A 22239-nucleotide genomic window follows, 5' to 3' on the forward strand; every position below is an offset into this window, starting at 1 on the left:
CAGCTCGGCCCAGGAGAGGTGACCTGTCCCAGGGCACATGCAGGTCTTTGTGTGACACCCTTGATAGGGGAGCAGTGACAGGGTTAAACATGAAAGGCAGTTAGCTGACGGTAGTGTGGGATCAAAGGGTGCCTGTCCCTGTAGGTTTGGTTTCAAGTTGGGTGGCTGTCTGCTACAATTGAATTTTATCAATCCAATATTTGTCCGTTTGGCTTCAATTTCATGACTATGTTGTATAAATTCACATGGTGGAGCTTGTATTTCTTAAACAGTATATCTGAGTGGAGCTAAATACATTAGGCAGACACAATGAAGGAGATTTTGGTGGAATACCATTATGGTTAAAAATCACGATTTAACAAACTGACGGCAACGTTATACCTTCAACACCACTAACGAACATCAGAACAGATATCAGTTCACCTGACACATGCTCAACAGAGGACTTCCAGACCACGGACTGCTCAGCCCCATTTCCATACTGGCCAATGGTCGGCCTCTTTTGGGCACTATTGCACCTCAGGCAAATCCTGAGTTCGTGAGGGTCTCTCTGGGTGAAGGAAGAAATAAATAAGCAGATAAATAGATGAATAACCCAGAGAAATGGGAGCCCATGCGGCTTGGCCATCCATCATATATCCTATTACCACGCACTCAGCGGCACCTACAGTATGTATAATGCAGTCAACCTCTGTAAGCAGATACAAATTCAACTCTTTTCCTCCTCAATTTGTTATATCTGACAACGCTACAGCTTGTGCCTTGTTGTTTCTTTGAATTATGAATAGATTCCCTTCACCAGACTTTCGCCTGTGCGTGGTAGCGTGGCGTGGGTATGCAGAACAGCTGCGGAAAACAAATTTGAGTAGCCCGGTATGCTTTGTAGCGGCTGGGCGACTATGCATAAACAGTTACGCTTACAGCCACTTAAGAACAACCAAATGGGCACAATATTTCATCTTTTTGTTTTTTGTTTCATTGGGTGTGATGAATATCAAATGCCAGAATGTAGTACGAATGCAGTTAATGCAGTCGTGTAAGTGTTTCAAATGATCGAAGAATGTTTCTGAGATTTTTCACACAACAGTGAGAAATGGTGGGTAGGCGCTTTAACTGACAATTTAAATCTTACTTCCTGTCACAAAGTTCTCCTCATAATTTAGCCATGACACATGGAGGCACAGATAGCACAAGTATCATTCACAAACTGAGAAAATAAAGGGAATGGAAGAAATGTGTGTCAGAGGAAGAAAAGGGAGCACAAGAAAGAAGAAAGGACAGCTAGCGAGTAATTAAAATGAACAAATCAGACACATGGGGAAGAGAGAGTGAAAGAAATCAAGTGGGAGGGAGGAAGAGGAATGTAAATACATGGCAAACCCATAGCACATTTTGACTGTTGCCTGTTTGTTTGGGTATTTACACTGAGGCTACAATCAAGTCCTCAAAGCTTCAACCCACATGACAAGAGCCCATTTCAGGGCCACATATCCTCTAAACAGCCAAGCCAAATCTCAGTTCACACTCACACACACAAAACCCCAAAGTCATATCCACTTATTTGTCCATCACTTCAAAATGCAAAAAAGATGCAGGGAAAATCGTCAAAATGTAATTTGCGCACAGAGGGAGGGCAGGGGAAGATCAGTTGTGAGGAAGTGATGTTTTTGGGACTTGGCTGAACTTTCAAGCCCTGTTTGGTTTGAGCAGATGTAGAATTAGTACACATCACTTTGCATCAGCAAGACATTGAACACAGGCTGCTGCTCAGAGGCGAAATACCTCTCTGTCACATAGACACAAAGGCACAACTCACCTCAAGTGTCCGTGTAATTATCAAAGTGATGTCAATTCCCACAGCAACAAATTCTTATTTTTATTCTTCCTAAAGCAAGTTTGGTGTCTCAAAATACCAGTGGCCTGTTACAACCAGTAGAAGCTAATATAAAGCACAAGCACTTTTATTCCACTTTAAAGCTAGGAAAAATAAATAAACTTTTACTACGGCCACCTTCAGCCAGCATGTGAATTTTAACTTCTGTTTCATTAAATTGACCTTTAAATGCAGGATAAATTAACCAGTAAAATAGGTCACACTTTACAGCAAACATTGTCTGCAATGTTCAAAACAACTTTGGACAGACACTCCATTCATGTGTGAATACAGTAATCATTTGGTTAAAAGAAACAGTACTGTAGGATAGTACTTCATAATGTTACAAGTCTTAGAAGTGAAACACATTGTAATTACAAGTTGCACTGAAAAATGTGTGCACATAGTAATTCTACTTCTACTACTAGTACTACTAATAATAATAATAATAACAATAACAATACACTTAATCCATCAAGCAGGTTCCATACTAGAGGTGTAGCTCTTATAAAAAATAAGAAGAGGTATCAGTACAAGGATACGTGCATATAGTACAAGGATACCATCACTTAACACTCTGGGCAAGACATACAAGTTAAATCACACATTTATGCATTTAGTAAACTTAAATGACAATCAAGGATATCTGAAATCATAAAGCATTCTGCCACAATAACATGACATGCACATTCAAATGAGTAATAGTCATACAGAAAAGAAACAGAAAGGTCAAGCAGCAGTCATCTATCAGCTGCTTCCATTTTGTTTAACTTAAATTATGAGCTTTTCTACATGCCCATTCCTAAAAATATTTCAAAAAATACTAATGGAGCATGAGGATACATCTGTAGACACTGAAAGATACTGTGATATGAGACAACATATCATTTAGAGTTTTAGTTACTATAGTATTGTAATATCCGACTGGTAAAGGTGGCACAGAGTTGAGCCTTTCACAGTGTTCTAGCTGGACATTATATGCCTCTACCAATGTTTCTTGTGAATAATGAATTTTCTGACACCACCAATATTTATCCATAAATCATAATCACCTTCCTTGATATATAGTGATATTGAGGTCATGTATTGAAAATATTGTGACACTTGACAATTCCTGGTCTTCAGAAATGGACTTGGAAATAGAAGAAAGCAATACCCAAATGAAATTGCTACAACGATGCTGTCATTACACAAGGGAGTATTTCTTTCTTTCTTTTTGGAGCAGGGGAACCTGTTGCATGTCAATGAACTGGGCTAAACATGCATGACAAGTGATGGCGTGTGGGTGGAAGGAGGCAAGAGGGGAGTCAACCCCACGGTGGTGTCAACGAAGGATCTGTGCATAATCTGCAGAAGATGCATGCAATAGACCGGCACACTACTTTATCTACAAGGCCCCTAATTGCGAGGGATGCTGAAGAACACATGTTAGAAAAAGAGGAAAGGGGAGGAGTGTCAGATGTCAGATGTCAGCCATATGGTTCTTACAAGTTGGGTTACGTAAACTGGAAATGACACCAAAAATCCGGTTTGCTACGATGAACTTGTGAGGACTGCATTATACTCCGCATGCAGTATCTTTTCTTTGTTAAATTGTTCCTATTGGAACAGGTTACAGTATGTTGACATCACACCACTGAAATCCCACACACGATTGTGACATTTAGAAACACTAAGATGTTAAGAAGACAAGACACGTGCCATCTAATACGGACACAAATTGGATGTGAAACACAAATTTCACTGGAAGTAAAACAATACCGATGGTCCAGTCAAACACTGTTTGAAGCAAAAGAGACCCCACAGGGAAAAAAACTGAGTGACCTTTAGTGAACCACAAGAGAAAGATAACTACTTGACCATCTTTGTTTGTTGAGAAGGAGGCTTAAACAAAGCGAGAACATGATGTGAGTTAACACTAGTGATCCAGCATTTATTCCTGCCTAAAAGGGCTTACAACCTTCAACTCAGCCATTGTGTGGGGCCATCTCATCAGGAATGCAACACTCATGCACATACACAAACACCCACACAACCATTCCCCTTTCAAATCAAATCCCCCCCACACTTCAGCCCTATTCCTTCATTATGCACTTGTCCTTCTCGTGTGCTCACGGCAAATATGTGCTTTACTTTGTTCACATTTTTCACCGTGTACCCTCAACATAATCCACTGTCTGCCTTGGACATGTGTGCCAACCAACTTGAGTAAACAGAAATACGGAAAAGGCATAAGAAGGGGCTGACCTTGTACATGCAAGCTACCGCTATCACTTAGAAGATGGTGTGGTTATTGTTAAGAAAAATGGGGCCCATCTGTTTGTATGTTGTTTGTGCTTCACGATAAGAAGGCATTTAGTACCTTAAGTGTAGCGTACTGTTGAAATAAATCAATATTGTAAAACGGCAACATTCTGCTCATGCTGGTCCTGGCATGGTTTGGCCAGATTTATTCTTATTTTTTTGGTTATTTGATGGAAAATGACAGATACGGCAAACATTTTAATGTATTGCCCTGCACGCTGAAGCCAAGATTCATTTTTATATTTCAGAGATTCGGCATGAGAACTTGAATTAATCAAACATGATGATTTGTTATAGCAAATTGAGAGTGCATGTTTGCCTGTGTCTGCCCTGCTGGATGATGATACGCATACAGTAGTACTAGTTTGTAGTGTGTGAGCACTCGGCCAACAACCCATTCCCAGCACTTAATCACACGGAGCCGACGGCATTTGCATGTTGTTGCATTGAGACAGGAGCAGATTGGACGAGTAGCAAATGGGCTGAATAATATCATCTGACAATCAATTATTGCTGCAATTGTGTTACATAAGAAACATGATTTCTGCTGCCAAGTTTGATTTGTCAGGTTGCATTGGAGGTTCCGTCATGTAAATGTGACGGAGGAACTGATTTAACTACTACTGAATGAAAGCGACAGTAATATTGTTGAGGACCATGCAAATCAACTGCAAAGGAAACGCTGTAAATCACAGTCCGAGAGGTGCACAGAGCGGCAACAAGGAGCAATAACACACAGCACGTGTACTATTCAAATGTGAATGTCATTATTGTACAAGTCAGAAACCATAACACACATAGTATTTAACAACAAGATTTAGTGTGTTAATTATTCAATTCTAAATAAAAAGTCAGCGATATACTTTTTTTTAACGAAGAAAATAATTTTCATAAACCTCTGCATAGTTTTTTTGTCCCTTATTTCAGTTTTTGCACACAAATAATCCTAGTTAAAAATAAAAATGATTTAACGCTTTAAATGCTGCATCAACTAGAGCAACAGAGCAAGTGACACTAAGACCGGCTTAGAATTACAGAATGAAACCAGGGATCGACCTCTCCCTCTTTCTTTTCCTGCTTTGAAACTGGTGTCTCCACTCTTTTCCACAACCAAATGACTCTTAACTCTGCTGAGTGCAGCGTGGGTCAGGCAGCTAGATTGAAGCCAGGGTGTCTGGTTAATGTTCAGGTTTAACAGGAGATTTCTGATGTCTGATTTCACTCAACAGGCCAGACGCTACTCTCTGTTTCAGAGTGCCTCGCAGTAATGTCTTGCAGATATGCCAGTGGGGGAACAGTGAGGGGATAGGAGTGCAAAGACAAACTTGAGTAACCTCTCTGAATAACACAACACAATTGAAAGCATCACAAACTGAATAATCAACACGTATCCAAAAGAGCTTCAACAAAAATGCAATATTATAAACTTAATGAAGGCAGAGCGGTTGTATTAGACTGCATTAGATCGAGTTGGGTGTGCCAAATAAACCGAAACTGAGTGCAGAGAAAAAGTTTATGCAGAGAAAAAAAAAGGAATTTGTGCAAGTATATAAGTAAGTAAATATAAATAAATAAAAGTCCTTATGAAAATATATTACCTCTAAAAATGTGAGAGGAGGGTTTCATTGGAACTCATGTCATCAAGTGGGAAAGCTTTAGATGTTTGGATGAATTTGGTGCAGCTTAACTAGTCAGCCACATACTGTGTACAGACACATGAACTGTCAACACTTGATAATGCCATTGAATTAATCAGTAAAAAGGCTTGGCTGCATTTGAGGTACTAAACTATACAGAGAAATGAAAATCCTTCACGGGCAAAACTACCACTTCTGATCTGAAAATACTCAAAAAGCAAGGCTGCAGGTGCTCTCCTCTTCAAAAGAGAGCGTACATCGAGAGAAAAAAGGTACGCAACTCACTAAATACTTCACTTGTTCTTATATATTCAGATTTCATCTTTCATTCTAATTAAAAAATATATGGGTGGCCTTCCATGTTCTTTTTAAGTGAGGGTGGATTGGTTGTGCTTTTTGAGAAGAAAGGCCAGCAGAGTAATCAAATTAGCAAGCAATCTTGTAACTTGCTATATTATCTTCAGTTCCAAAGAGATCTGGTTCAAATCCGTTCAATATGAAAAACTGTGTGGGAAAAGTGAATAAGAGATAGTAGTAATATGGTTAAAGCACAAAATCCCCAACTGTAACTGCATTCAAAAGTCAGACAGAAGTCTAAAAGTAATAGTTCAGTGGCAGCTCATTTGAATTAGGTGTAACACAGTTAGGGCCGAAACATAATTTAAGGTTTCCATTAGATATTTTAATTAAGTTACAAATTAATAAGTGAAAAGACATGACCCTTCTTCCGCATTTGTGTGGACCTATGTTTTACCAGAGTAAAAAGTGTATGTCTTTCAATGCTGCACAGAACTATCATTAGCATTCCAGTGTTCCAGGCTTTGTATTATCACTGCACCTTCAACTTTAAAATGAGAATGACATTTCTGGGTCTTACTATAGACCTTCATTTTATTTATTATTATTTATTTATTAAACATATTTTCATTTCAAAGCAGGAAAATCACAGGCATGACTATTAACACCAATGATTAAGTCAGTGACTAGTAAATAAAGGGCCAAAAAGACAATGTTGCCAACACAGGGTTACTAGTGGAGAGGCCGAGAACCGGGTTTGTATTGGTCTGACTCACCTCTGGTTCTCTCTTCCTCCTCCGCCAGGCCGGGGCTGTTGCAGCGAGTTGCCTCCTCCTCCTCCTGACTCGGGGTATTCCCTAGTGGGAAACTGACAGGACGAGAGCTGGTAACTGAGCTGGATGGTCGGGAACTGGCGCAGTTCTGTAAGAAATGAGAAGGGTTTGTAAGCTGCAGTAGATCACTGAAGGGTTTTATTTATTGCTTACGGTACAATGTGTAAGGTCTGGATGGAATTTTACTAAAAAAATGTTTTAAAACATTATCAACAGAATGTGAAGAGGTTACGATATTGACGTCTATGTGTTTTGTTGCAGAGAGATCTACTAAAATGAGCATGCTAAACAGCTAACGCCGGCCTGTCCACTCTTGTTGTACCACTTGTACTCCAAGAGGCGATAGTGAGTCACTGTAGCGTTTGCTCTGCCCTTTATTCAAAAAACACATTGACTTTGGGACAAGGGAACTGGAAGTGCAAAATGCTGGTTTCAGGACTCATTCAGGCACTGAAGAACTCATCAGTAATAATGACTAATTCATTTTTTACATTTTCATTTTGTTGATAAAGGTTTTTCTCCGATCAGCAATAAGGAACGTCTTATTAAGCAGTCACAATCAGTAACAAACGTGAATAGATGTCATGGGCTATTTGCAGACTACAGTATTGTCGATCCAACAAGACCAGGACCAAACCTGCGCAGCTGCTCTTTGAATTAAACTCAGAGAGCTCCTTGTTTCACACACGCATCTTCCAGCCAGACCAAAATAAACGGCAATCACAGAAAACCCATTTGTTTGCACAGCTCTCAAACAGACTGGGGGGCTTCAACAGGCTCCAAGGCATCTTATATTTCATACTGTACATCTATCAGGCAGGAATGCCTCAACACTTGGGCCTGCCATTCTGGCTGCTTTTGTGTGTCGTTGATGTCGAGCTTCAGTGAACACGACACATACACACAAGAGTGGAAAGAGACAAATACATGCACTGCTAAACACCATTGTAAGTCACTCCAACCAGGGGTCTTAGCAACAGAAATGAGTATAAAGTATTGTATTAAACAACATGCAGCTATTCCACAGTTAACAGACAGAAACATCCGCTCTCTACTCTCTACTGTGAAAATCAAATTCTTGTTCTATAAATGTTTTCCTACACCAAGACTGATTCCAACCAACTCCTTGCTTCCTATGTTGTCAAGACTTGAATTAAGATCAAAACAACTAATCTGCTTCCAATTTATTTCTATATTTCAGTGGTGTCAGGGGCATGGAGTATTGGGGAGGGGTGTTTTTTATACAGGTCTTGCAACTGACAGCTTTATTTCACAAAGCAATCTGGCGGTGTGTGTGTGTGTATGTGTGTGTGTGTGTGTGTGTGTGTGAGGGAGGTCAGGGTGTGTCAAGAGATACTTGGTATCAAACAGGCAGTCTACAATGGTCAGAGTGTGTGTATGTGTGTATAAAACTCCACCCCCTGAGGCTAAAAAAGCTGTGTGTGCGACCCACGCCCATGTAGAGGGCTACCACAAGGAAGAGGGCTACAGAGGTAGACAGAAGTGTGGAATTTAAGAGGGAAGAGTGTGTGATTAGGTTTGGTGGAATTTATATGTGAGGTCGTTAAGGTCAGAGGTGTGTCAAGTTACTGTGCCAAGAGCAATATGTACTTAAATTGTTCCCTCAATTTTCGAAAGATTTTCATGTTGTGGGCTAAGTTATATGAAACACATTTAGTATGATGCCATGTGCACTGATTAGATATGCAGAAAATGACACTATATATTTTTATATATATATATATATATATATATATACATACACAGTATATATACTATATCAGTCTGGTGCTTGACCTTCTTAAAAAAATCGGTTTCACATGCGATGATCCGATCAGATCTGACCAATCAGATGACCTTAGCAAGGCTTAGTATTGGCTGCTTGCAATGTCGGTGATCAAGAAAAAAAACAGTAGAGGAAAGTTTCAAATGATTTGTCATAATTTAATTTAATTCAATATAAATTCTTAAATTGCAGTTGCGGTGAAATATCCCATTGGGTTAACCCTTCAGTCGTTGCAAATAATACAACATATAAACCCCTCTATATCCGACAAGTGCCATTCGTCTTCAAATGACCCCATATGCAGTAACACCGCCAAAGCCTCTTTATCCCTCAGCCGGCAAGGCACGATACCCAATCCTATGTTTTACAACAAGGGGATATATAGGGGCATGTGCGGTCATCTAGAGCCAAATGTCTCCTATCTAACCAAAGGACAGGTAGATACAGTATTTCAAGCAGGATTTATGGCACAAAATAGCATTAGCTAAAAACCGTCAGGCGGCAGTGATGGCTAAAAAACGCATTCTGGTAGCGGAACCCAACAAGATTGGAAAATTGCCACCACCAGAGGGGAGAGGAAGCAGTAAAAATGACGGTAGATGGGGGGGGCTCACTGATAACATGAGCAGCCAATATATCAGACTGCACCTGGCAACAAGGGGCCCCAAGGGGGCCCCCCCCAGCCAAAACGCCCAACACCGAGACACACTCAACACTCTAATTTATCTATTTATTTATTTCATTTCTTCCCATCCTTACAGTGTCCATCTCTGAGGTGGGGGGTCAAGAGGAAGTAGGGGAACCCTGATATTTTAAAAATCAATCTGCCGTCAAAATGATTTCATTCCTTCTTCAATGACCTGAAGCGTGAGGTTGGGGAATATTGGGGGGCGCATATGTGTGGGTCAGGGTGCAGAGGGAGGGGCAGGACAAAGTGTTGCCGGCCAAAGAGGAGTGGAGTTAATGGGATCACTCATAAGGGACTAGATGCATTTTGTGTGTGTGTGTGTGTGTAGGTGTGTGTGTGTGTGTGTGTGTCTGTGAGACGGGGCAAAGGAGAGTGGAATGATGAGAGTCTAGGTTTGTCAAGGTGCTAGGGTCTATAATTGTCCGTGTGTGTGTGCGTTATGTGCGTATGTGTTTGTGTGGCCGAGACTATTAAGTACTTTTAAAGTGCTTTGTGTAGAGTATAAGCTTCCTAGGCACACACACACACACACACACACACACACACACACACACACGCAGCGTCCCACCACCTCAGCCAAACAGCAGCGTCCAACAAGGTATAAATACTGGCTTGACACTTTAATGTCAGGGGACGGCTTGTCCTGGATTAGAAACTTGTAACCCACCACGGAGCTTGACATTGCTGGGATGAAGGTGCTGCAATAGGCAGAGTGAGGAAGGGGGAGAGCTATTACGGTGGGTCTCTGTTTGATGTATAAGGGCATCTAACATGAACTGTCGACATGCGGATGCACAATGTTGCCTAGTGGCCAGCTTTCATTGGCAAGGAAAATTTAGTCTGTCGCACCAGTGTGTATCATAGACACAAAGACATATGAACACTCACACACTTAAAAACAAAATATAGAGGATAACATACTGAAAAATTGAGCGCTTTTCTTCTCTCCTTGATCCTGTTGACCGTGCTCCGAACCTGAAAGAAAAGAGGAGAATGAGATAAGTGTATCTGACACAACGCTCAATGAAACACACTTGCAATGGATTAAAACAAAAAATCTTTCACAGCAAACAACTGCAAGCACATAAAGTGTAAAATGGAGAAAGGAGAAGGGGAGTGGAAGGGAAACAACACATTTTGAACATTGGTTTGCAGGTGCAGATGGGGAGGTGTGTGTATGTGTGTGTGTGTGTGTGTGTGTGTGTGTGTGTGTGTGTGTGTGTGTGTGTGTGTGTGTGTGTGTGCGTGTACGTGTGAGTATGTGCACGTGTACGCGTGTTCCAGTATGTCCCAGTGGCTAATGGGACTTGAAAGTGACACATAGAGCTAGCAAACTAAGGAGACGACTTCAAGCTATCATCTGTCAGCATAGAGCGCCGGGACCAACAAATGGAGCTATTGGAGGAGAAGGGACCGCCCTAGCAGAACAGATTACATTTTTACACTCCGGATGAAACAGTGTACTGGACGCCTTCATTTAACACATACAAGACCAGACACAGATTTCATAGATATTAGAGATATACAGCATACAGTTTCAGTAGAGACTTGTAACTAAACTAACCCCCAAACCTAATTTGTAATTTACATTAAACTCCATTTAAAATGAGATAAACAATTAATATATATATATACATATATATATATATATATTATATTTATTGTAATATATTGATACATCTTATGTATCAGTCTTTCTTTTGAACTGATAAATAACCATTTGTAATTAAACTGATCCACGTAGATATGACAAGTGACTAATGATTAATAGTATCAAGAAACATTTCTATGCAAATATTGTGTAAATAATATAACGGGATGAAAGACAGTAATCTAGCAATTTACTCTGTCGCTTGAATAAAATTATATTAAAATTAATTAACCTTTGGAAAAAAGCTGTCAAAAATCTTTGTTAGAATTAAAAACAAAAACATATTTTATTCCAAAAATAATGTGATATACAATTAAATAAGTGTTACTAGAAATACCTTTGGTAGAAAACAAAATTAAAAACTTAGGAATCAATCTAAAATGTGAGAATAAAATGATTACTTTGTCACACAGCAGCAGCTATGAATTAATTTATTTCCCTGCTAAAATCTTTTGATGCTTTTAATTACTAATACAATGTCATAGGTCTGCTGATTTTTTCTTTTTATTAAAAAATTCAGAAAAATGACGCTATCATTAATTGAATGCTGGAACATCTTTCATATTATTTTTTCTATGATCAATTTGCTACAACAACAAGAACAAAATATCAGAAAGGAAAAAGAAAAAAAACATACAGAGCAGCAGGAATTACTCAGTGTGTTTTCAGTCAAGTAGGATGAAGTCTTCTATGAACAGCCTCTGGCACTTAAGAGGTCTGTGTGTGTGAGTGTGTGTGTGTGTGTGTGTGTGTGTGTGCGCGCGTGCATATGTCTGTGCACGTTGTCAGCGCTCACTGTAAATTTGTAGCGGATGGGCACTCATCACTACAGCCCGTCCCAGCCCAGCCCACCACGTTAGTGAATATGCATTATGGCTTATGGCTTCATTAAGTCGCAGCGTGTTATAAATTATGACACCACACTGAACACACACACACACACACACAGTCTCGAAGACGACATGTGTATACAGAGGATGTTTTGCATACATACCAACGTTGAAGGGCCACATAATGAAGAGAGCCCGAGCATTGTGACAGGGCAAAAATCAACAGCACCTGCATCATGTTTCCAAAATCCTCCTATTATTTCTGACAAGATCCGCAGAAGACCTTCAACGCGATGCAGATGTTGAAGAGACAACGTCTAAACACAATCTAATGGGGAAAGTAAGTCCTGGGGATTTCATTGATATCAAAAGCAGCCGGCGTGCTGAGGCAATTACATGACACAACTTAATTAATCATTTGACAATGAGGGGAAGGGCATTGTTTTAGATGATCGTTATGTGTTTAAGGGGTTTTGCGCACACTCAAGGTTTCGAATGATGCAAAGCGTGGTTCCCATGTAAATGGGCGCTAAGCGATTATCATATGAAAGCAGCGGCGCCCGACAACACCTGCCGACATCCTTGGAGCTGATGGAAATAAAAGGTCATCAAAGCACGGGATTACAAGGTGACCACCAAGGAAAAGCTAATTGCAATGAATAATGGAAAGCTATTGTCAGGTAATTAGCAATTAAAACGCTGCATTTTGAGTGCAATAGCAGCAGACGCAGTCTGTCCTCCATGCCATATTGGTAATTATTGAGCCTGGAAACCAGCCTCATGAATGGAGCATTTCTCCACGCCTTTCTTTAGCATATCTAAGTAAAATTTCTTCACCATACGATGGTTAAAGACTGATTTGTACCAAGTTAACAACTAACAGCGACTTTGCAAAGTTTTTTCCTCACTCTTTAGAATCATGTGTGTGATACGGCCCCAGCCATCAAAGCAGGTTCGCCTCAATAAATCCAGACAGAGCGGGAACCTTCCTGTCTCACATCGGCCTTTTCCTCATCATTCCCCAAATAGTGTTTCTTTTCAATTAAGCAAATATTTCCTTTCAGGTATCTAAGAGTGTGAAACCTGAAGCCAGTGTTGTGCCACGCGCTATACCAGTTAAAGGCACGAACCAAAAGGTTGAGCAGGTTGGGGAGAACCAAAGCAGCGCCCCGGAAAGGTGCTGAGGGTTCAGAGGAAAAAAAGAGAAACGTGTAGATCTGAATAATGGCAAAATTATAGATTCTTTTTTTTTTTCCAAATGTCAACAGAGAAGTGTGGTCCTTTTGAAAAAACGAAACATGTACATGAGATGCTCCCATGGTCAAGGGCAATGAAAATGAATTCCCAGGCACTAAAAAAGCCACTTAAGCAAGAATGCTGTGTGGATTTATTTTACAGTGCAAAAGGTCAACCCTCCTTGGCTCTGCATTGTCGGTGCATTGCCTAGGACTCAGGGACAGCTCTTCACGCTCTGGAGAAGACATGGAGGATGAAAAGAAAGACAAATTGGGAAATAACAAAAGACAGGAAATGCAAATGTTACATGTGAGATTTTCCTCTTCGATAGCGAGACAAAAAAAAGATAAGACATTGACAGGGGAAGGGGGGGGGGGTCGGCTAATGTCATACTTATATAAATAATAATAATTGTAATACTTTATAAAGATCTGGGAATAATATAACTACATTACTCAGCTCTTCAAAGCTGTGTGTACAGTATACAGTGACAATGACCTTGTGCATTAACTCAAAGCAACAAGAGGCAAATGAAAAGATGAATTATGTTTGTATTCATCACAACTGAAGACTCGTCAAGCAAGGTTCATTCCACACACAGAGGAGACCGTTTGTTGAATTAATTCAACATACTGTATTCATAGCTGTGATATCAACTATCTTTTTATATATCTAACATCTTGTATGTTTCTCCAGAAAACTAAACATGTGTGCTTGGCTCAAATACTATTTTTAAAATAGACTTCTGCATTTCAGAGATTTTTGTTTAATCTGTTTATTTGAATTGTTAACTGTGCTACAGGGCAGATTTCCAATTTCTCCTCAAAGTTTGCAATGGGATGTGTCTAAACATGACAAATAGACCACAAGTTTAAAAAAATAGTGCTGTATTTTAAGAAGGCACAGATGCAATATCACTTATGCACGTAATGCATGTAAGTTAACCCTATTTACATTGACTAAGAGTGATTTTCATCACTTGAGTCTCATCCATTAAATCATATCTCTCTGTGTCTCGCCACTCAACCAAACCCTCCACCCCCACAGCTGCGGCGTATCTAAATGGTAATAAAGCAGCATCTCTATACAATATGTCCTCCTTCGTTGCATATTGTTGGTTGCATATTGCTTTTATTTTTTTGTCCTACTATGGTTACTGCTAGGGGCTCCGCGAAGCCCTGGCCAGCGGCTTTGTCAGGATGCTAAATGGAGGGCCGTGAGTTTAAAAACTTAAAGAGGCAGTGAAATATTAGCCAATGTGGGTGAGGAATGAGTGGCTGAGAACCGCGGCGTGTCAGTGTTTAATGGTCGGACTCGGATGCATATAAGTTAGTCCAAGCATGAAGGGCAGTGGGATGCTCGCGTGGAAACGATGTCGCCTCCCCTCCTTCCCATCCCTCCTCCCATCCACAGACACTCGTTCACACACATACACACTCGTACTGTCACCCCCCCCCACACACACAGCTTTTAAGCAAGGAGCCCATCAGAAACTTGTCATTTCTCTCATTCACTCCGACAGCCTTGAGACACAATGCAGACTTACCTCTGTGTTGTACACCCCATATATCAGGAAGATGAACAGGCCCTGCAAACACAGACAAAGAAAGAGTGAGAGAAAGAAAGAAAGAAAGAGAGAGAGAGAGAAAAAGAGGAAGATAAAGTTGTTACAGTTGTTTTCTCTCTTATCCTCTATTAAAAGACAAAAGGTAAAGAGTGAAGCGACATGTACGAGTTAGGTTGATTTTTTGTCTTTCATGGCTACACAGAGCTGAAGCAGACTTTGGTGAAAAGTAACGAGAGAAGAATTAGGACTTGAAAGAGTCCAATGAGCGTTTGCTTCGTCTACTCTATTCACGCTCCTCATTTCAGCCCCCACTAAGCCATCAAAGGCTCAAACCCAAGGTTCCATATAGCTTTATCAAAATAAAAAATCTGTTAATGCCTGTTCAGCGTGTGCTCTCTTCTGAACAGAAAGACACGGACACATATCTATACAGAAGCCAAAAAACATACAAATGACACAGAGTTCAGGCTCAGACATATATACATAACCACACAAAGTCCATGTATTCACAAGCAAATGCAACAGACACAAATAAATTAGGAGGCAACAAAGAGAGTGTGAACACAAACACATGTTAAAGGCACACACACAGGCACATAAAGAGAGCAACTGGGGCCAGACGAGACTATCAAGGAAACCCATTGGAGGAAAGCGTAGAAAGAGAGAGACAGAGGGAGCATAATGAAAAAAATGCCACATAAAAGAAGATATTTCATGTTCACAAACCTCCACGGCTAGTACCCATGGCCCAAGAATGCCATGCCCTTGGATGCATAAAGGCAGCACTTTTGGTCACAGAAAAACATCTATTTTTCATTCCAATCCATTGTGGCATCCATTGAATGTACAAGCTGTGCATTCGCCTTCGAGCCATAATGTAATACTGTTGCCTCAATGGAAACAGTAAGAACAACATTCTCAGAGCACCAATTGAACGGTGCCACAAAAGATGTACTGAGAAAACTGAAAAGGCAGGTAAAATCCTATAAATTTCAAGGCTGATAGAAACAGTAGATTCTTTGACAAGCCAAACAGTATGTCCACAGTGGGTCTAGCTATCACAAAAAAAAAAAACTTTCAAAAGTACACCTCTCCCCCCTTTCACCGCTCAGTATGTGTCTGTGTTGCTTCATCTTCAAACGAAGGTGAGGACACATCCTGAGGACAGGCAGGCACAACCTGGTCAATGCATCAATCAAGTCGAGTTTGGAGCATCCAATTTTTGCCAGAGGGAGATCTCGATGCATCACCATTGACAACATGATTTGGGGGCCCATTCAGAGTGACAGGCCGACGATGGCGACGGCGACGACCTCTAGCCCAAGCCTCTGCCCATCCACCTCCTACTGGCTGCTCTCCTGTCCTCCGGGGACTGAATTGCCCTGTCTGTCGGGCTGTCAGGTGACATCTTAGGACATCCATCCTCTTTAAACTGACAACTCCGCTGGTCTCTGACATGGTGAAGACAACAGGCATAACAAGGGATCTCAAGCTCAGACCTGCGATTTTAGCTCTACACTTCTTACTTTCAATTGCATGTAATGTTGGCTGCAACCTAATGTGGTGCAGAATGTGATAAATGTGAGACAAAAAAAAAAGATTCTGGCTGATCAACAGCACAATATGACCATGAGGGGATTGCCACGGTTGTTAAAAATACCAGAAATTGCACAAGTAATACTAAATATGAGATCTCCGGCTTTAAAAACTCATCTTCTAAATCAGGGGTCCCCAAACTTTTTCCTGTGAGGGCCACATCACTGAACATATCGTTTGACCTGGGGCCGCACGATTATGGGGGGGGGGGGGGGGGGGGGGGGTGCTACGTGCGTGCTACTCGCAGGTGAGCGACTGTTGCATCGTGTGCGCGGATCGGGGCGGAACACCGCCGTGCGCGATACAGAGAGCAGGGGAATTGAAAACGCGCGACCATGTAGTGACAGACATGACATGCCGGCGTGTAATTAAATTAAGCACAAGTACTCGTCCTTCCAGCTCCCGTCTCTCTGCTTCTACTTCTTCTACTCTTCTACTTCTACAGGGTGCGCGCATGACAGCTCTCATCTCGTTCACCCCCTGGTGGTTGGCTGATTCAGGAAGCGTTTGATTTGATATGTAGCAGAGCACGTATTTTAAACGTCAATATCGCAGACGGTCATGCTCATTTAATTGTGGCAGCCAAAATCGTGATCGCGATTCGATTAATTGTGCAGACTGAAAAAAAATCATAATGCGTCTCTGGTATTGTTCAGGGGGCCGGACCAAATGTGGAGGCGGGCCGCATCCGGCCCGCGGGCCGTTGTTTGGGGACCACTGTTCTAAATCATACTCAGCAAGTAACAAAACATTTCACTTTTCCAAAAATCCAGTAGTATACAAACAATCACCATACAACATGTTTAGGCTACAGATCCTTTTTCTCAAGCTACAAATATCATTGACAAAGCTTTGGTATTTTTCAAGTGTGTGGATAGAATACATGTTATCTTTTTTACTGGGTTTCATCTTTCTTCCATTATTCAGTTATTAGCCTCGTCGTCGGCTGTTAACATGCAATGCTATTGTTGGGTCAGCTACAGGCCAATGTAGCTCAAAGACTCTAAAGGGCAGCAAAGTGGGAAGCTGTCACAGACACTTTGAAAACACGATAAGTTCTGACCTTTTTCACCAAATCCTGAATACCAACACAAGTAAATATTATTAGATCGATTGAGATAATGGACCTTTTAACGCCACATATACTTTATTTCAGAAGGCAGGTCTCCATGATATCAAACAAACTAAATCTTCAGAAAATAGTGCCTACTGCTCCCCTTGTCTTTGAAATAAACTTCAAGGAAGTTGGCTCCTTTGTCATTTTTGTATGTGATATAGGCTGACTGTAATAATGGCATTTAAAGGACTCCATTGATAAAATATGACTTACTTTTTATTTTAAATCATTGCATTTACAATCACAACCTATAATATCCATTGGCATTTTTTAAACAGAAACAAAGTGTTGTATATAGTTTATCGTAACATATTGTGTAATACGCTCTTTTCACCGACACACATACACACGCACACACATAATAATAGACAGTGGGTGGTTAATTTGCAACACAGACCCTATTGTATTGCATTAGAATTGCAATTTCCAACTTATTGTTGCAATTTGATTATCATGTTTTTGATCATTCCTCTTATTTGTAAATCATCTTTTGTTGTGTAGTGAACAAAGTGGGGAGAACATACTGTGCACATTAGGAAAAATGATCTATTAGATTATAATTGAGTTAAAAATAAGTGGCAGCACAACAATAATGATGGATTGTTTTAAAATGTTAATTCATTAATATTCCCGCTAAAAACAAACAGAGACGAAAAATGGGCCGCATTATTTAAATGCATGTGTGCTTTTCTAAACTCAGTCCTGTTTCTTTTGAACTCAGCGGCAAATGCTACAAATTTATGCAAAGAATGGATGCAATTGCTTTCAAAGTATTGCTATACTGTACATCAAACAGGGGAGCATAAATTAATTAGTATCCAGCTAATTAGGGAACAATTGTATGTTTAAAAAGTTAAAGCCAACAAACACTGTGTTTGACCAAAAACATTATTACCCCAGAGAGATGTACTATGCTGCAACACAAGACAGAAAATAGCATTTGTTTAAATGAGAAAGCAGAAAGAACAAATCAAAGTCAGCGATCGATTTACTTACACGATCTAAGTCAATTCAATTAAAGCAGGATAATGGGGTTCTAACCCTTGTACTACTGGCTGTTTGTAATGTTGACAAGCTCCTCTTGGAAGTTCACCACATCCTCCCTCTTCTGTCCTTGTAACTCACTCTTCCTAAAAGCGTCAACTGAGTGCGTAAAATGCAATAAATGCAATCCATCAACCACAGGTGATACTAATGAGAAAGGTTGTATTACAGTGTTTGTGTAAATGTTTCTATTTAATAGCTTCAACATACGTGGAAATGCATAAAAAGCATATTTTCCTCAAATAACAAGGTTCTTATTCCCTGGCTATTTAGATATACAGGTATTATTAAGTTAGATGCAGTTTGAATTCCCGTTTTCAATTAGTTGCCAGAGAGCAGAACTGATTGGAGACCTTTCACATATGTGGTCATGTAATGTTAGAAGGAGACAATGTGAATGAGGATGTCAGTGTTTAGCACAGGGATCATTTCCACAGAATACAAGGAGGTGGATGGATGCACTTGTAGCTGCCAGGATCGAGCCTGTGGCCTTTCAGTTACAATGAATGGGCATAGATATTAATATTCAAGCACATTTCAGGTTCAACAAAATGTAATGTTTTTTTATTTCTATTTTAAAAAGCGGACACAAATATGAATTTGATGGATAATGATTTAAGCCCTATTCACTTTTTGACTGACCCATCATTTCTGCTATAACTTGCAGTGTATACACAATTCCCTCTACTCTTTCTATTTCTACAAGCATTATTTCAATATCCCTGCTGTAATTGGTTTTGCATAATTTTGAAAGATGCTCATCCAAGTATTGCTATATTGGAAAACTGTATAATTGGAACTGATCATTTTAGCAATTTAGTGAATGCTGTTCTGCTTTAAGTAATTAATTACACGAGACCTCCACATATAACTTGTCTCTTGTTAAGAGAGTTAAAGGGAAGAAAAAAAAAATACCAGATGGGAAAATGTCCCCCATTTTCTGGTTATTTACTGCGTCTGAGACTCAGGCAGAAGTAGAGAGTCAGGGCTAATAGACTTCATCCTTGTACATGTCCAGCAGTCACACAAACTTCCACAAGCTTGGCCGTTGACATTGATAAATCCAGGGCTAAAAACATTGCGTCTGTATTTAGCCCCCTCTCTTACCTTTCTGCAGCCCTCTTTACTCCTATATAAAAACCTCACAAATGTGTTAAGTAAGGGAGCACTGGCATCAGAAAACAGCAAGTTTATTATATTGTCATTGGGAAACCCATTTTGTATGTAAAGATGTGAAAACTATGATTAAGGAGGGAGGGTATAGTGTCCTAGCAAGAAGAGAACGGCTCGCATGGCAGTTTTCTCTTTCTTTCTTTCTTTGAATATATTGCTGCTCTATAGCAGCAATGTGATTGATTGATGTTTCTGTAAATTGTAAACAATAATACAGTGATGAGAGTTATAAGAACTTCTGTGCAAAACATTTTTTTTGTTGTAAGTAAAATGTATGTTTTAAGGATAATTTATGTCATCCTGTGTAGGCCTCCTACAGTTAGCAATAATGGTCATTTAAGTCGACTTCCTGCGTTTACTTTCATTCAGACGAGAGTTTGAAATAATCGTGTCAAAATTGATTCCTTGGATCCCAAAATCTCTATAATGGCGGTGGCGAGTACAAAGGTAGCACGACTCAGAGAGCGACAAATAGCAACATTAATGGGAAATACGCCAGGTTGAAATAAACTGCAATCATCCTTAAAGTCTATATTGGCAGTCACTGCAATGACTGAACACAATGTAATAATTTCATCAGCTCCACTAATCAAAAGAAATGTTACACTAGTACCAGGCGTGTAGCTAGATATGGTTGGTCACATCCAATAAGATGTCCTCAACGTCAAACCAGTAGTGCAGGATAGCAACTCAAGGCTTTCTATTATGTACACAAATACTGAGCCCTTTGACTCTCAACAAGATATTTAATAAAAAACACTTAACACAGTGTCTGTGGCCGGGGACCCCTCACCCCTTGAGCCCTTATCTGTGGTACAGGTTAGCCTGTTTGGTAATGTATCCAAGTTGCTTTCTCCATCAATACATTTAATTCCACATATGGATCCCCAAAAAAAAAGTCTCTTTTACAATATTTACAGGCCTTCAATGTTTTGTGATCAGCAACCTCTGTTTTTAAAGCTCAAAGTTTACTTAAATTACATTATGCCCATCCCATGTCTGATTTGGTAAGCAGTTCAATATGGTTTGCAGAAAGTAACATTAATATGATTGGTAGTAAATGAGTGAAAACTTTAAACACAGGCATCGTCTTTTAAAACCTTAAGCTTTACATTGACTGACGTAAATTCAGCCTTTACAAACATACATTGTCAGAAATGTAGGCGAGTCTATAGTAAATTAAGTTGCTCTAGGCAAAGCACTAAAACAAAGAAACAAGTTTTAAAGAATCTTTCCTCTATTGGTATAGCACAAAAATAAAAGGTTTCACTCCATCTCAGCGTCCCATGTCTAAATAAAACCGTTCATAAATGAGATGGCTGTATTTCGCTAACAATGAACGTTTTTGTAGACCACATGTTCCACACAGATTTTAGAAGAACTTCAGGCACTGCCACTGCTCAGTGTCAAAAATTATTTGTAATTGTCTAATCCAACATCAAAAATCAAGATAGATATACTTTTCACAAATGACATTTTTCAATTGGGCTGACAGCTTTCTCTTAAGTAGCTGAAGACCGCAACCTCCACATCCTTTAAGAGAATTCCAGGCTTCGGTGTCACCCAATGCCAAAAATGAGAGCTATTTGAACAAGTTGAACCCAACGTCAAATACCCCAGCCTAAATTCAAACACACAGAGACACTTTTCACAAATAGAGCTATCTGCATCCCCACTTGGCAAAAAAAGGGGGAGGAAAAATTCTACCCTTGCACCTGGTAATCATTACGGAAATGAGAGACAGAAGAGGTTAAAACGCTGTGATGGGGGGAAAAGAAAAGAAATTCACACTTCTGCGCTGGGGCTTGCTAATGTCTCTGACCCCTCCACGCATAAACAGTTTAATTAACATGTATACATAACTTTCACTTTAACTGCTCATGGCATGTCAAATCAAAGTGTCTGTCAAAGCTGTGAAACAAGGAGTTGATACTTTGCAGGTCCTCAGTTCAAATCCAGCTCTGTGTAACTGCTCCAGCTGGCCAGAGAAGCTGGCAATAAGACATAAAGACAGACAGGCAGGCAGGTAGAGGGGCAGCCTGCCACTGTGTCAGTTTGATGAGGTAAATACCTCCCAATAAAAGCTTTGTAACACCCAGCTGAGCTTTGCTCAACTCAGGCAGGAGTCAAAACAGTTTTCAGTGGAAAAACAAAATACAAACCAAACATAGACGAACTCATTGCAACTTTTTATTCAGCTTCTAAAAATCCAGGTGACATCAACATCATCGCTGAAGTCGTTAAAAAATGCTGCATTTGAAGCAATGTCATGCTGTTCAAGTAAATATGAACATGCATAATATTGCCATAAGTGCAGCCATAGTCTTTCTACAGATACAGATATAATGTATAATACATTATACATTGATGTTTAATAAACCCATGTATAAATGTTATGCTGTGTTTATTATATGTGCAGCTAGGAATGTTATACATCTTCAAAGAGAGGAATTTATATTGTCAACCTGAAACTTGAATCCACATTGCTGGTAAAATTGCAAGTAAATACGTACAATCCTGGCAAACTGGGATTGGCTGCAAAAAAATGCACAGGCCATAATAACCATCCAGTATCATTAAACTCCGTATTTGGTTCTCTTAACAATG

At 40.0% G+C, this 22239-nt stretch overlaps 1 protein-coding gene across 1 annotated transcript in view; it reads right to left on the reverse strand.

Moving 5' to 3' along the window:
• LOC306694526 (adhesion G protein-coupled receptor D2) overlaps positions 1-22239 on the reverse strand; it is an 85188-nt gene that overhangs the window by 27072 nt on the left and 35877 nt on the right. Inside the window, exons 21-23 of the mRNA XM_079157425.1 lie at positions 14682-14723; positions 10340-10393; positions 6888-7032 (exon numbers count right to left, since the gene is read on the reverse strand). Coding sequence (XP_079013551.1) covers positions 6888-7032; positions 10340-10393; positions 14682-14723 — 241 coding nt within the window. The remainder of the gene's footprint in view (positions 1-6887; positions 7033-10339; positions 10394-14681; positions 14724-22239) is intronic.

This window comes from Pholis gunnellus (genome assembly GCF_910591455.1).
Source record: "Pholis gunnellus genome assembly, chromosome: 4".
NCBI lineage: Eukaryota > Metazoa > Chordata > Actinopteri > Perciformes > Pholidae > Pholis > Pholis gunnellus.